This window comes from Melanostigma gelatinosum (assembly GCF_949748355.1).
Source record: "Melanostigma gelatinosum genome assembly, chromosome: 16".
Classification (NCBI taxonomy): Eukaryota; Metazoa; Chordata; class Actinopteri; order Perciformes; family Zoarcidae; genus Melanostigma; species Melanostigma gelatinosum.
In genome coordinates, this window is record NC_136649.1 from 9,750,598 (window position 1) to 9,767,089 (window position 16,492).

The 16,492-nt window shown below is 46.8% G+C and overlaps 1 protein-coding gene across 3 annotated transcripts in view; it reads left to right on the forward strand.

Annotated features, from left to right (window-relative positions):
* Positions 1-16,492, forward strand: part of tiam2a (TIAM Rac1 associated GEF 2a) — an 83,322-nt gene that overhangs the window by 37,594 nt on the left and 29,236 nt on the right. For 2 of the 3 annotated variants that reach the window (XM_079286777.1, XM_079286776.1), the window contains exons 2-9: positions 2,164-2,261; positions 3,072-4,211; positions 7,492-7,957; positions 8,597-8,769; positions 9,638-9,862; positions 12,575-12,760; positions 13,035-13,178; positions 16,159-16,215. In XM_079286777.1, coding sequence (XP_079142903.1) covers positions 3,078-4,211; positions 7,492-7,957; positions 8,597-8,769; positions 9,638-9,862; positions 12,575-12,760; positions 13,035-13,178; positions 16,159-16,215 — 2,385 coding nt within the window. In that variant the 5' untranslated portion in view covers positions 2,164-2,261; positions 3,072-3,077. The remainder of the gene's footprint in view (positions 1-2,163; positions 2,262-3,071; positions 4,212-7,491; positions 7,958-8,596; positions 8,770-9,637; positions 9,863-12,574; positions 12,761-13,034; positions 13,179-16,158; positions 16,216-16,492) is intronic. The other variant, XM_079286778.1, reaches the window with a different exon arrangement.

The following is a 16,492-nucleotide window of genomic DNA, read 5'->3' on the forward strand; positions in this document are numbered from 1 at the left end:
TGTTTGTGTGACGTGTCTTCCGTCTCTTCCCGTTTCCTTCACCTACATTCCCCTGGGTCCTAAGCCCCTCCGTGTACAGCTTGTTATCACCCTCTTTGCACCAACGTACATTTATAACAAATACCACGTATATTACGGTAATCAGCGTTGCATATGTGTCAAACTATATCGGTGCATCTCCCGTCTGTCTTTGTTCATCCTGCATCGCTCTGTTCTGTTCTTTAATGTAACGTTACTGGAGCTACGAGCCTCTCCCAGCTGTTAGCAGACTGTTGTGCTAGCGAGCCAGCTGTGCCCAGCATGCAGTTCGGCGGTGAAATTTTATAAATGTACAATTATTAGTGTTACAAATTGTTTATGTATCACAGACTGTTGTGTGCTGTGGTGTTTTTCTCTGTTAAAGAGCGTTAGTTGTGAGTTGTTAATTGTTGTGTTATAAAGTTATGACCATGACTAGAGTTCCCTCTCAATACATATAAGACAACTAGCGCCGACAGCGGCAAAGAATACATTTAGCTGCCTGTTGAAAGCAGACAGCAGTTGTTTCGGCTGTGCACCGGTATAATGGTGTGTGAAGAATTCATACCATACCGGGAAATAAAAAGCCGGTATACTGCCCAGCCCTAGTCTTTATTATAGTTTGGGCAATTTTGTACCTATATCTGATGGGCCGGATTAAAAGGCCCAACGGGCCGTAGTTTGCCCATGCCTGATGTAGAGCGACTTAAATTTTATCTTCACTTTCCAGCCTCTAGATGCAAGACAAACGGGGAATTGAGTAAGAAATATGCCGGTATTCCAGCAGGCTTCTAGGTTAATGAAGGGGACTCAAATGCTTAATAGTTGGACCAGTCATGTGCAGTTGATCATGCCTCCATAAGCACTATCGGCTTGTATTTGCCTCGGATCCACGTGAACCCTGGCCCCAGTTCAACTAGCTTTACAAAGATGGAAATTATTCGTGTGTCACTGGCAGAAAGCTGCTTGGATTGGTGGGATCAAGGTTGTGGTGCCTAGACTATTCCTCTCTGTATCAGTGCTGCTTTCACCCTTTCTAACTCATGACGAACGAAGCAAGTGCTTGTTTAATCCTCTGATCAGCTCAGAGTGATGGTTCAAGTTCATTACCAGGCCTACATGTCTCCGGCTAGGTTTCCACTGTGCTTTCAAGTGTGACTTTTTCATTGTAAACAGTTTCAAATAAGAGACTTCTTGTCATGTTTAGATTTTTGTCTGTGTGTGACGTTAGTCTGGGTCTTTGCCCTGTCCTTGAACTTCGGGGTCTAGCGCCTCATATGCTTTACATTTAAAATATTCAAGTCCCCCTGGAATTTCCCCCTCAACTTCATGTGTTTAACGCACTCTTTTACTGTCGTCCATTTAGCCCGCCAACACTATTTAATCTGGCCTCACAGCCAAGGTGCATTCAAGCAGGAGCAGATGAACTCTTAATCCTGCAGATCACTTAATCCTGAAGGTTAGGGCGAAAAACAAAAAAAAAGCAAGCAAGCTAGGATTCCAAGGTTTAAAAATAAACAGACGGGTAAACTGTAGCCGGCTTTCAAAAACTTTCCCAACCCTGATCAAAGATTATGTCATTTACTTGCCGGGAGGTGGAAGAATGCCACCAATGTTCAGTTTGGGATGTCTGATTGAGGAGAGATTTTGGGGGTTGGACTGAATTTTTCAAATAGTCTTACCATAGAGCCAGGGAGGCCCGACTGTACTGTGGTGTGAAGTACAATGCTCAGTTGACGTGATACTACTGGGAACTTGCTTAGAGTGAAGTTCATTGGATCTGTTGGATACTTAAGGGCTGCACAGTTTATACAGAGGAAATATTTCCGTCTCTAGGATATTGGCTGAATCATTTTTTTTCCAAACCTGCCAATAAGATCAATGTTTTTTTCCACATGCAGAAAATCGCAAATTACAGCAAGTGAGATCACAGATGCTGTTTTGATATTGCACTGGCTTTGTTTGTCCCAGTGAGAAGCAAGTATGGCTGCCTACCAAACACTGTCTTCTACCAAATGCTGTGGATTAGGTCGACTCTTTTAACTGGCACACCTGTTATCAAGCAAGGAGCTTATTACATGTGGTAAATTACAGTCCTGTAGAAAGAGACTAAGCACTAAGCCAACTTCTCTCTCTGTGTTTCAGATGAGCCAGACGACAAAGGAATGAATTCACTCTGAGGAATGAGGCCGAGGGAACCGTGCACATAGGAGCTCCGATCTGAGAAGAGACTTTTCAGATAGGTTAGTCTGTGGCCTTCATATCTGGGTTGCCAATACTAGTATGTGTAGTGTTAGTAATATGCCTTTGGTATGTATTACAATTTGTAAATTTTTCTTTTTACCGTTCAAATGCATTGGTACTTTAAAACAGACATTACTGGGTAATTTTCTTATTACAGCACCTTCACCTCGGGTGTTATAGCCTTAATCTACTTTGTGAGCTAATTCAAAGACTTGAAGACAATTGTAGGTATTAAGTAATGGCATAACAGACAGCAACAGTGTCCCAGCACTATCTACTGTAGCATCAGCCCTGTAATGAAATGTGTCTGTCCGGTCACGGCTCTCCATCACCAGTGTCGAAGTGCTGTGGACGGTCTGGAAGTGATTTCACATTGTCCTGGACTCCGTCTCACATAACAACCATGACAACATAAAGCCTGTTCATCTAGCTTGACTTTTCTATCGAAAGAATGGATGAATGTAGTAAAATTAAGGGGGGGGGGGTAGGCTGTACAGGTTAATGACTTAATGTGATAGAATTTCATACAGCTATTCTCTTTCAAAGGCTTGAGGAAGATATTCCAACCCGCTGCTGTTTTATCCTGGAAACAGTCACTGCAAATTTAACGATTATGTGTGGATGGTGTGGTTTTTATGAGAGTGTAGTCGTTATTGTTTATGAGTAATAAGTTCATTTTATGTCTCTGATGAGCTGGCATTATGTCATACCATGTCATGTATATTATACAGCCTAATTTGGGAGTAACTGAATTTTCCAGTAGCATACTGCCGGTGACGATTTTGTTTCCCTGTTTTAATTTTTTCCAGGCAACAATGGGAAATTCAGAGAGCCAGTATAGCATCCAGGGCCCCAAAGGCACCAGCTCTGTCTTCCCTGGGAAACCGAAGCCATGCTCTCTGAAGCTCCACTCAGCCAAAGGTGATGCTCTGTCGCCCCATACGTGGTGGAAAAGTGCCCCGTTGGGCTCGGGGTACAAGGCCAGGTGTGTTGGCCGTGGCTGTCTGTCCCCTCCCAAAAGCAGGCCGCCTTACTCCCCTAGGCACTGTGACTACGTCTCAAAGGGGACAAGGGCCAGCCCAGGTGACCATCGCTGGCATCGATCGCCTGGATGTGGTATACGAAAGCGTCACATGTCAGATGAGTACGAAGATAACCCATATGGGGCTGATCTTAATGGGTGCACTCTGAATGGACACACTGATGAGCATGAGGCTTTAGAGGAACAGAGCAGCCCACGGGTGGTGATCAAGAAGGACGGCAGTCTCAGGGTGGAGTTCACCAACACCTCGGGCAATCCCGTCCTCCTGGACGGGGCTTCTGGCCCTGTACAACTCCTCAAGTTCTCCCCCAACCTGGAGTCTGCCTCCACTCCCAGTCTGCCTGGCTCAAGTGGTAGTAGGCAGGACGGCCACCACAGCGGCCCACCTCCGGCCTCTACCTCCTCCACGGCCAGGACCAGCAAGGGAAGCTCACTGAGCTCTGATGGCTCTTGGTATGACTCTCCCTGGGGGCCCAGCACAGAGCTGTGCGAGCAGGACCAACCCTGCTCTGCCAGCAGGATGCTGGACACTGAACAGTCTCCCCCTGTGTCCATCACAGACCTCTATAAGGACTCCACAATGGCTGCCACCTTTCCCACTGCAAGGCACCTGTCCTCCCACTTGCATCAGCCTCCACAAGGCCAGAGGCCACACAGAGCTTCTTTTGCATCTGTCCTGGATGTTCCATTGGAGGAAGAATCTCCTGAGGCCTGCCAGTACTCATCATACACCCTGCCCTGTCGCAGGCCCAAAGCCCACACCATGAGCGAGGATCTGGACCAGTATCCTGACCAGGAGCAGGGCGGACCTGATTTTGGCTTCCATAAAAAAGACTCCATCAAAAACCGCATGAGGCGTTTCAGTGACTGGACAGGGAGCCTCAGCCGCAAGAAGAGGAAGTCTCAGGTACGTGTGGCCAGGGTCATATGTATTTAGTTTTCTTGATTTACACTCCTTTGTCACTCACAGGGTTCATACATGGATCGTATCTACACGGTAAAACAATAGGTTGCATAGATGTGGTGTTCGTAGTTGCCCCTGACTTATAGCCCTCATGGCACACAATAGATGAACGTATCATCCTCTTATTGTGGTCTTCTGCTGTTGCCTCACGACTAGCCTTAGAGCTACAGCTTGTTAGATAGGTGAACGCATGCACAGATAGTTTCCTGTCTGGCGAGGTTTATTTGATCACAAGCCACAGCGGTGGTCTTGGCATGGCTAGGAACCAACCACCGTCCTCTGGTCCTTAGCACTGCAACACCAGCTGTCCGGAGACAGGGAACAGTGGGGCGGCACAAAATATAAGCTGTAAGGCAGCCAGAGCTGGGTCTTGTTTGTTTTTGTGACGATGGAACAAGGATGCGCAAGACATGGATGATCCTCAGAGGAAGAGAAGTTCAAGGCTTATGTGCAGGTTTCATGATGACTGTATCTGGGTGGGTACATTTGAAGTAGTATTGCGTCCTGATTGTTAGTGATTACTTGTTGTATGTACAGCACTTGTGGCATGTTGATGTTTTCATCTTTTTGTTTGCAGTCAGATGTACGTTTAGCCTGCGACGGTGTTGATTTAACTGAAGAGTATTAAGTGTTTTTTCAGCCTTACTGGTCATTCGCCCATGAATTGTTATTTAAAAAGGTTTCAAGGTAACTGATTGCTGAGGTGCACTGACTATTGCGAATGGAGAGGGATGCTACATGGAAATACTAGCAAATGGGGCACAAAATGATACTTGTACGTAGAGGCACAGGTCAGAGGAGAGGTTGGAAATAACCACAGCGTTGTCTGCATGAGATTATTTTCCTTTTTATTTATGTGCATTGTTGATTTAGCATCATGAGACGCACATGATTAACCCATATTCAGCGTCATTGCACAACTGCACTTATTTTGCCTGGACATTATTTTAAGAACCATGTGATTTGTGTTCTACACAATTCTACAAACACTACATTCTTAATAGCTTTAATTTGACATAAAACGTTCATTGGAACTGAGCCTGAACTCATGTCCCTCTCCGTCTTTGAGGCTTGAAAGCGATTGTTTCTGCATTAATTCGTTTAGCTTCGACTTGGAAAAGTTTTAAGAACACTGTTCGGGCTCTGCCAAGAGAATAGCTGTAAGCCTTTGAGGGGCTCTGTTAGAGTGCAACTAAATCCTAGCAGAAGATTGAACCCTACCCCTCCTCTAATGAATGACTCATGGTTGTTCTGGCTGTTGTGTGGTGCAGACTTTCTGGGCTCCCCTCCGTGGACCCCTTTGAGAGTAAATCTGCTAATAGGGATTGGTGTTCAGTCAGTTGGGTCTGACAACAAACCAAAGGACAAAATGGAACAATCGTTGTATTCGGACGGCATTCTCTTCTTTGTTCGAGGATGAATTTGTGAGCTTGTGCTGAAACGGCGGTTAATGCTAAGTGAAATATACGAGATACTTTGCCTTGACGCTGTCACTCCACCCTGACTAATACGCTGTAGACTGACAGTATTCATTTTAAGTGTTACACAGCTTTCACTTCACATGGGTTATGTCTGCCTCTAAATCTCCTGCTTGCCATAACATCATGCTAATCTATGGCTGTGTGCTGCCGCTTGACTGTTTTCAGAGAGACTAGCACCCACAGATTTACTTCAGTCTTTGCAGAAATGAAGCCGATTCACAGCTGTTTTTCCAAACCTCTAAATGAGGTGTGACTACTAGAAGAAAATAAAATCCATTGCCGACATCAGGTATTGCTGTTAAATTGTAACAATTTGGCTCAGTTTCATTAAGGATTATTCAACCAACAAAATTAAGAAAATAATCAGTGATTGACGCCTGGGGTTCTTTTTCTTAGTGACTGACGATGCCTGCAACAAGTTCCCGTTAAAGTCACTCAGGTGCTTCGTATTGGTGTTCTTAATGAATTGCCTCGGTTCTCTGGGGGCCATTTTGTTCACTGCCAAACCTCTGTGGCATATGTCTCCCAAGAGCTGTTCACAGTGCCTCCTTTCAGCAAAGTCAACCACAATCAGCAGCTCCTCCAGCTCGGGTACCCCTCCACCTGAACTCCAGGGCTCTGTTGTGGGTTTAAAGGTCACGCTGGTGCCAAAGGCCAAGAACCTGCTTGTAATGAAACACAGCTGGAGGAGAACTGGGAGAGGGTGGACACATCCAGGCTGTGTCAACAAAAGGAAAATAAGGAAAGCTGAAAAAGACCCACCCTCTGCTCAGTACACATTTTCCTACATCTGTACTTTACAAATATGGTGGCAGGTGGATGTAATGTTTAAACAAAGGCTGTCCTCAACTGAACACTGGGTTCAACGGGTTCATTGCTGCCCTGTAGCTAAACAGGAACCTGTAGGAATCAATCAAGCATTACCTTGCTGTTATTTTCCATAGATGGCTTGAAGTACCATCCTATTTTTTAGTTTGTTGCTGATTTATTTTGGCAACTTTTAATTGTTTGCTACGTATCAACAATAGGAATAGCATCAGTAAGGACGGAGAAGACATGGACGAAGCTGAGTGAGGCAGAGGAACAAACAAAGATGGACGATGTGTATGACGGCGCATACTCTGTGTCTGCATGTTGAGAAGCACTCCACTCTGTTGCCAGGGGCAGAATCAATGCTGCAATCTAGTCATGTGTAGGTAGGCTGTCATTAGGCCTGAAAGAGTGCAATTCCATCAAGTGTTTATTCGAGGAGTTGGGAAGCCATAGCAGACCTCAAATGACGTGAAATTGTCTGAGCCTGGAGGGTTCCAACCTCCCAGGTGCCAGCACAGGAAATGTGTCCCACTTTCTCAGCCCTAGCGATAGAGTTAGACTGTAATGCAGACTTTGAAGTAAGTTTGAGTAGTTTTTTTTTAAATCTTTTTTTTTCAAAAGTTCCTCCTCCACTTTTGCGTCGCCTTGGGGCTAATTGAAAGAAGCACGGTTTTCCAATGTAAGCTGGTATTCAGAGGTGTGCACCTCTGGGAGTGAACATAGTATGCTTTTGCATAAATGTAGGTGGGAACAAAAAATCTGTGCATCAGTTTGGAAATCTTAAAACCAGTCCAACACCTCTAATGGCGACTAATCAATGAGCCGATTTGGGTTTTGTTTAGTTGACATGAAACTCTCATCTCTCTCCAACATGGTGTGCCCATCATCCTCCAGCATCTCATGCTCCTCTTTCCTTTTCTGAACTTCAGGAGTCCAGGTACAAGGACCTGAGCGATGCCTTCGATAGCGGGGTTGATGGCCTGACTGCAGACACCAGCTCCCCGTCTCAGGTCTCTAGCCTCCTGTGGTTCCCAGGAGCCTCCAGGGCCCAATCATCTGGAGCCATTCACCAAACGACCAGCGACGCCCTCCGCCAGAATATCTATGAGAACTTCATGAGGGAGCTTGAGACTGGCACTGGAAAGGGAGGAGGAGGGGGAGGCGGCGGCGGCGGCGAGAGGAGAGACCCATCCACGGGCACCGAAGAGGGGGAGAGCAGCAGCGAGTCGGCCGAGGGCTCCCTGGAGCAGCTGGATCTGCTGTTTGAAAAGGAGCAGGGGGTGGTCAGACGGGCCGGCTGGCTTTCCTTTAAACCCCTCGTCACCCTGCACAAGGACAGGAAGCTGGAGCTGGTGACCCGCCGCAAGTGGAAGCAGTACTGGGTGACCCTGAAAGGTGAGTGTGAATCTGGGAGGAGGCGGTGTGTCAGTGAGGGGGAAACAATTATGCTCCTTGAAATTGAGTCAAAGAATGTGCTGTCATGTGGTTTTAATGTAATTCACAGGTAAGTAGATTATCATAGTTTTGGTACCACAATTCAGTTTCTAGGAGCAGGTGGGTCCCTCTTTGTTCCCAATCTTAACAGCATTTCTGCCCTTGACCATGGCATTACACTTGACAGTGAGTGATTGTGATTCCATCCCACCTGAAAAGCTTCAAGGGAATTATGCTGTTGCTTCTCGCCAAATGGATAAAATTCAGGCCGCGCATGCTGCTTTTCCAAAACGGCTAAGTGTAAACTGAAGAGCGCCTCTTGGAAGTAAAAACAATATGAAAGGAATGAGCAAGGACCCTGTTATCATAGGTGGCCTTTTGGGATTATGTAAAACTTTTCTGTGTAGCCCGGTCCTGCAGACCTTCACTTGTTGGATGTTTTTTTTCCGAGGACATTTTGTCTGTAAAACATTACGTGCCGGCTGTAAAAAAAAAAACCCCAAACGCTTGCAGACTAGAGGAACTTGTTTTCTGCAACACTTACTCATGCACGTTTGTGTCTGTCTCTCTCTGTCTGCCTTTCTCCTCCATCGTTTCCAGGATGTACATTGCTGTTCTACGAGACCTACGGTAAAGGCTCTCTGGAGCAGGAGCTGTCCCCTCGCTACGCTCTCCTAGCCCAGGACGGTATCGTCCAGGCCGTTCCAGAGCACCCCAAGAAGGAGAATGTTTTCTGCCTCAGCAACTCGTATGGAGACGTCTACCTCTTTCAGGTGAAGCACGCCGGTTGACACATAGAGGCAAGATGACAGTAAACACAGTCAGCAGAGTTAAATGAGAACAAACAGAAATATGGAGCTTTTTTTTTGTTTTTGTTGGAGTGTACAGTTGCAGTGCATGGTTGTAGTTGAATTTATACCAGACATACACCTTTTAGCTTCCCTTCCCTGGAGTGTAGCATGTGAAATGATGAATTTTAGCGCGGGAGGGACTTGAAAGCAAAGTGCACAAACCTCCCAGCCAAAGGGTCTGAGAGCACATTTGCCCGTTGTGCTTACTGACCTACATATCGCGACCAAATTCATGCCCTGTCTCGGCTCTTTGCGTGTAGCCTCCTCCATTACAAGCTTCCCAGACTGCACTGTGTCGCGGTGTCCAGACCTACATCTGATAAAATAGTTCTGTGTGGAGCTGACATGGCCCCAGAGGCAAGCAGAGAGAAAATGAGCTCGATAGCATGAAGACAGCCTGTGGTTCCTACATTTGTTTCCACTCACATGGCCTGTTGAGCATGAGTCATTCTCAATCTGAAGGGGGTTCAATTGATTTCTCAACTGACGTGCCTCCTCCGCGTGAATCGCCTTACAGAGTGATAATCTTGAAATGGCTTATTAAAAGGGAAAATGTGGGTTTGATTTCAGCAACAGTTCACAACCTGTGCGTTCTCATAGAGGCACCGTTAATCACGTCTTCTTTTTTGTTGTTGATCCAGCAAAGCCCAGCTTGCCACCCAATGATCTTATTGTGATGTATGGTTAAATAACACATCGGGCGTGGCATTTGTGAATGCGCATAGTAACGGGAATATTGGTCTCGCGGCTTCATCAGATTGAACTCCCCTGTCCCTCCTTGCTCTTCCAGGCCAGCAACCAGACCGACCTGGAGAACTGGGTGACGGCCATTCATTCTGCCAGCGCCTCGCTGCTGGCCAAGCGCCAGGGGAAGGAGGACACGGTGCGCTTGCTGCGGAGCCAGGTCCGTGGCCTTCTGCAAAAGATCGACATGGACGGGAAGATGAAGAAGATGGCCGAGCTGCAGCTGACGGTGGTCAGCGACCCCAAGAACCGCAAGGCTATTGAGAACCAGGTGAGGTGGTGACAATGAGACAGATAATGAGACACTAGTGGGAATTCAGACATGCATCACTGAGAACATTGGAGGCCTCCATCCTATTTTACACTGTATCTATGAGTTGTTATTCCATGGGATACGTGTAGCAACCGCATGATGTGCCTGACTTAATTTCACGGATTTTGTGACTGCGGCGACAAGCCCGTGCTTATTTTCGTCTGTGGGTGGATGAAGTGGCCTAAATGCATCAGTCCCCAAACGCATCACGAGGGGCCCAGGGGAGCAGCTCGCTCCCCGAGCATCAGATTGAGATTCCAGATGTTTCCTGGTAATGGGCTCTCAACATGCATTATCCTCCTCCTCCTCGCAGCCTGGGGGAGAATCCAAAGCACTTAGCACTGTGCTGTAGCCTACATACAGCAGATTACTGACGGGTATAACAAGCCCATAATCTATAGCTCAGCAAGAATCCAAATACTTTTACGAGAAGTTAGTGTTTGTTGTGGAATGTGTAGAAATCCAGCCGTTACCTGTGACCGAGGTGGTCATTGACTTTACGTGTCTCTTACTTCTGCGCTTTGCCTCTGCGTAGCCACATGGGTTTGCCTTTTGTCAGCTGCTCATGTCAGTGTGCACTGACTGCTTATACAAAATGGATAGTTATTGGCTGTTATTTGGTGTCTAGTTCAAGTGCACAGAGTGGAAATATGAGCATGTTATTATGAAGAACAATCAAGAAAGAAGCTGAACAGCTCACCCCCATAGTCCCAGATGGAGATGTCACTGCCTGCCTGCGAGACCGACTGTGTGATCTGTTTCCAATTAGCCCGGATGCCACCTCAGAGGAGACAAAGAGACAGACGGGGCTGGAGTCAATGATAGGGTCAGAGGGGTATGGGACAGGGCTCTGATACAGGCACCCCGAAGCTGATGATAGAGTTACGGTTTCAGTGGGGTTGTCTAACCCCAACAAGGCACTGCTTTGATGTACCCCACCCCCACCCATGTCTGCTGAAATCAGTGGCAGCAGACCTCTTTTGAAGACCGCCTTTGCCCCCTTACACACACTCATGCTCACGTACACACACACACACTGCGATCAAGTTGCATTGAAAGACTTATTATGCATTCTGGCTTTTTACAGCGAGCCAGGGCCAGATGTTAAAGAGGGGAAATAAGAAAAGATGAGAATCTGTTTAAAGGAAAGGCTTATGTCTGCCGAGCTTAATGGCTCTGAAATGAACGTAAATAAGTTGTGCACGCAGGCCAGATGGGCCCCAGCATGCCTTTGCTTTTTGCTTTGGTTGATTGTCTCACTGCATGATGCAATAGACTGCATATAGGCCGTCATCAGTGATGCAGCCCTGGCATGAATCATCAAATCAAATTTTATGCTCAGGACTATTTTTGGAACATCCCTAAATGAAGACTTGGATATTTGAGTGTTGATAAACAGATCCTGATGGTGTGAATCAGGGCCATACCAGGATATTGCGTGCTAGTTAGAGACATAGAGACGTGAGTTATTCAGAAGCATTTGTCTTTGCTGTTGAGGAAGGAGCTCAACTGATTTACTCAGTAGTACCTCCCTCCCCATCTGAAGTCATCTTCAGACCACTCAGTGGAATTAATTCACAGGGCTTCAAGGTTCCTTGCTAACCAATGCTAATGCTATCTGTGACTACCAATATCCCATAAGACAGAAACTTTGTACTAATTAATATGTTTAAGAATTGGACCATACTGATTTTACAGATTTACGAGTCGATATGTGGGTCCTTTGCTGTTCTTGCTTTGCGAAGGACTAATGCCGTACTCTAGTGTCTGATCATGTTTCCACTTATTTAAATAACTGCCGAAATGCAAGGCCATTTTTTACCCAAAGCATGTGGATTCCTAGAAGTTGTCTTCATGGTCCACGTCTGGAATGGGAATAATGACCGACTGTCATTGACTCGAGGCTTGTTCAGCGAGGCCACCTGCGCTGCTATGTACATAGCTGATGTTATGGGTCAGCACATAGCCCAGTATGGTTCCATGGTGATTTCTGTTCTTTAAGATGTTTAAAAAAGTCAGAGGTTCATAAACCACCACCCTCATGCTCCTATGTCTAAAGAATGCCATCAATGTAAATGAGACCTAATAGCACAATGCCATAGGGTGCATTATTGTAAATGAACTCTCAGTGCAGACGAGACCTATTAAAGTCAGTGGTTACAGGGAGTTGTTTAACTTGAGTGTTCTCATTAAAACCAGTCTCCAGCCAACAAAATAAGCACTTTCTCATAGCGTACACAGTGCAAACGGGGACAGGGGGGAGAGCAACTGTAAACCGTGTGTATGTCCTGTTTGTGTGTGTGTGCGGGGGGGGTGGGGTGGAGGTTTAACGGGTGTTCTGTGCAACATCCCCACTCTCTCTAGCCTTGCATAAAAACGGGCATTAGGATTTACTGCACACACTCTGACTCTTCCGCTAGATATGCAGTCCCCCCCTCAGTATTAAACCCCCACACAATTTGTGCCCTCACCCTCCGCCAGCATCTGCAAGCAATTGCAGCTCGATGGAAAGCCCTCGACTGACCCTGGATCTCCCTCCTTGGCTCTCCCTTTCCTGCCTCCCCTCCCCTCCACTCTCATTTTCTCAGCTATCCCACAAATCGGTCCGGAAATTTGTATTTTCAGAACCTCTGTCACACCTGTAAAGTTATAATCTTACTTTTCCTTCAGATCCAGCAGTGGGAGCAGAACTTGGAGAGGTTTAACATGGATCTGTTTAGGATGCGCTGCTACCTGGCCAGTCTCCAGGGTGGAGAACTGCCTAACCCAAAGAGCCTGCTGGCAATAGCCAGCCGACCCACCAAAACCACCCTGGGACGTCTGGGGATCTTCTCTGTCTCCTCCTTCCATGCACTGGTGAGGAGACTGAGGACAGGCCCTGAGAAAGGGCCTGTCTAATAAAGAAATCTGTGTGTGTCCTGACTGGGTGGTATTTGACATACTTATGGATCTGTTACAGTACCCTTGAAAATATTATCATTTTAAACAAAAAAGCATCCAACAAACACTCCCTTCATGCATTGCTGGAGGAAAATTAACCAAATTAAGATGGTCTGATTAGAGTTGTTTTTTGTTGTTGGTGTTGTTGAGCTAAATGTTTGCAGTTCTGATAGTTTGTGTGTCCGTTCAGATCTGTTCCAGAGACGAGGCCACACTCAGAAGGCGCTCTTTGTCCCTGACTCACAGACGGCGCAAGAGAGGCCTTTTCTCCTCGCTCAAGGGCCTCGACAACCTGACGAAGAGGGGCCGGGATAAGAGGCCCTCTGCTTCACAGGTACCACTGAACACACACACACACACACAGGCACAAGCAGATCCAAGCATTAATTAAATGTAATATATGTACCAAAATGTTAGCGATTTAAAGTGGCGGTTGCTCCAATATAGTCATTTATATTTCACTTAAATCAGATTTTAAAAAACAGATGGAAACTTCCAGACTTGTAATGCAGGATCACCCACTGCATATATTCAGCAGGGGGAACTACCCACACGCATACACACAATGACGTGATCATGCAAAAATTGCATGCACACAATGTTTTGGGGTATACTGCTCGCAGTCTCTTAAGAGGTCATGCTGAGGAAAACTGTGTCTTGATAGTTCCGCCCTCGGTGCACATCGTGCATATTTGATGAACCGGCCGGAAAGCCTGTTTCCTTGTAGCTTACTTGCGTGTACGTTGCCTGCGTTGACATGAAAGAAAGCAAGAGATCGGTACAGTCATGCATCAATCTCAGCACGTTCTCCCCCTAAGGAGATTTTATTAATTAGAAGCACATAAGCTCATGTCCCACCCCCTCGAGTGCACACCTCCCATCAACATAAACACAGGGGGGGGGGGCATTCCTTTCCCAAGTGAAAGGCCCCCCCCTTCCACCTGGGAAAGGAATGCCCCCCCCCCTGTGTTTATGTTTAAGGGGGGTCTAAATCCTCTCCAGTTAGTAATTAGGCTCATGCAAGCTGATTATTTATTGATACAAAAATCCGCCACTCTTTACCCTGAAGGTTTGTCCCTGTAGAACACAGCACTCTTGGTGGTCTATTTTTAGAACCGCCACACGGAAAAACTAATTTGCTCGTCTTTTATAGAACTCCGTTCATTCGCTGAGAGTATGGGAAGGGAGAGGAGTGTGGTTTTGGCATCCTACCATCATTTTTCTTTCTGCTGTGAAGTCAATATGGTGTCTTATTGTTTTGGAGCTAATCATGTACTCCAGTATGTGAGCCCTGACTCCTCTGAGTGCTTACGAAATGTTCCCTGTCCTGTTTCACTTGCTCTTATCTGGCTCACCCGTCCCACCACCTGCTCTGTGATATTTATGTTTGGGCATTTGCACACGTCTGTCAGCGATGAGATATGCCTGTTATTATTTTCCCGGGGAAGTCCAGCCGGCCGTGCCTAATGAGGCCGTTACATTTCGCAGTGCAGAAGGCAGAGGTGGCGCTGCAGCACGCGCATGAATTATTGAAAGCCATGTGTGGTAGATGGCATTCTCCACTTTCTCCTCAGCCCCGCAGACACCAGCAGATGGTTGTTGTTAAGATGCTAAATATTAAACAGCCTCCCTTTTAATTATTTTCCCCAGATCCACCTTCTCTTACAAGCTTGTTTTAGTGCTTTTCTGATATTTTCTTTTCTTCACGTATCGAGGATAATCAGGAACATACGAAGGCTGGTGAGGGCTTCAACTGATCTCCACATTTCTGGGTTTCTGTGGACATCTGTTGTTTTCTTTTCTTTTCTGTTTCATACAAGAGCCAAAGATCATTTGTAATGTTCCTTGGCTGTTCTCTCCTGTACTGACGAGACACGCGTTTGCTGGAAAAAGATTTGGACGGCGAGGTCGTCTGAGGAGCCAAATGTTCCTCCATGCACTTAATCTGTTGTTACCTTCTCGGGTTCTGAGACGGCGCTTTCTCCGAGATTTTCGAGATATGTTCTTTCGGTGCTTTCCTCCCTTTCGCTCTCCATTGATCCTCCTTCCTCCAGCTGCAACTCTTTTTCTTTTTTGCCTCTAACTCTATCCTACTTATTTAATATCCTAAAGGTAGAGTTTCATCTCACTCTCGCCCCCAATTTGTCTCACCATTTGTCTTTCGGTTTTTTTTCTCTCCCTTCGGCCTCGTCCTCTCTCAAACCCCCCGTTTCTCAGAGCATAAACATAAGAGCGTCAGCCGGCAGCCGTCTCCCACAGTTTCCATACTGACTCATCGTTGTTGAGTAAGCCTAAATCCCATTTACCACCGCACCGCCGCGCTTAACAACCTTGCCCCAAAGTCATGCCCCCCCCCCCCCCTCCATCTCCTTGCCTCTCGTTTCCTCATCTCTCATCCGTCTTAAGAGAGCTATGTATACAGTAAGGAGCTGGACGGCTGTGGGAAGTAGGCCAGAAAGGTCCGAGGATTTGTGGAAGGGTTGTTAAGCTTTCTAAAACGAGTCAGTTTACGGCGAGGCAGTGCTGTTTACAGCCTTTTTATAAATGCACTGGATGGTGAGCTATCGAGTTTCTGATTGTAAAGGGAACTTCTTGGGATCGTTTCTGGAGAAAAGCCATCCTGATCCTGATCCAGCTTTAACTTCAAGTTCGTTTTACAGTAAATTCCCCCGTTCCTGTCATCAGCTGTGCCACCTATCATGCCTCTCCTGCCCAAAGACAAAGTATCTGAAAAACCCCCAAACAACTGCAGCCTGTTTGAGCGAGGGCTGAAGTTACACCCTCTCATAACGGATGGCTCTGTGTCACTGCTGTGCTATAGAGTTGTTAAAGCCCTCTGAGGCTGCAGAGTCACCTCCAACACCGGGCTTAGCCTGACACAACACGCCTTACAATCACAAGCCGGGGAGAGGCTCGAACGAGGAGAGGTTGAGGAAGGTAGAGTGGATCAAGAACGGAGAGATTTTTACACTGAGGGGTGGATATGTGTGTGTGTGGGGGGCGGGGCTTGTCCTCTTCTCATCTGTAACCGGACTGTTTCGCTCTTTCATCTCTCCTACGCAGAAACAGCTCCGTGTCCACACACACACACACCGACACACCCTCACGGCATATTTCCACCATTGCACCTTCAAAGGCTACAGACCCCCGTTTATCATAGCGCCGCACTCGCCACACGTACTTTTTAATTAACAACATAATAGCACTGTGTGTGTGTGTGTGTGTGTGTGTTGCTGGGCACTCGGATCGCTTATGAGTCAATCAGTGTGGTGCCCCTCTGTCTGCACTTCTAACCGTCTGTCTCTTTGTTTCAGGTCTTTGAGAGCGACGCTGGGGGTCAAGCTTACGTCCCGCCTCCCAGGAGCACCGAGGTGAGTCACGGCGTTCGGTAACTTTGTCCGATAGGGCTTGTGGATCTTTGATGTGTCTTTTAAAAATTCCACGGCCATCTGTCGCAGCCATCCTGTGGTGCCATTTTATGAGCTGAATTATCAGCTTCAGCGTGGAGTAGTCATGGCAGAAGCGTGTCCGCTGTTGCTTTGACCTCGGCTGTTTGTCATGGCTTTGATGTGTGTGTGTGTGTGTGTGTGTGTGTGTGTGTGTGTGTGTGTGTGTGTGTGTGTGTGTGTGTGTGTGTGTGTGTGTGTG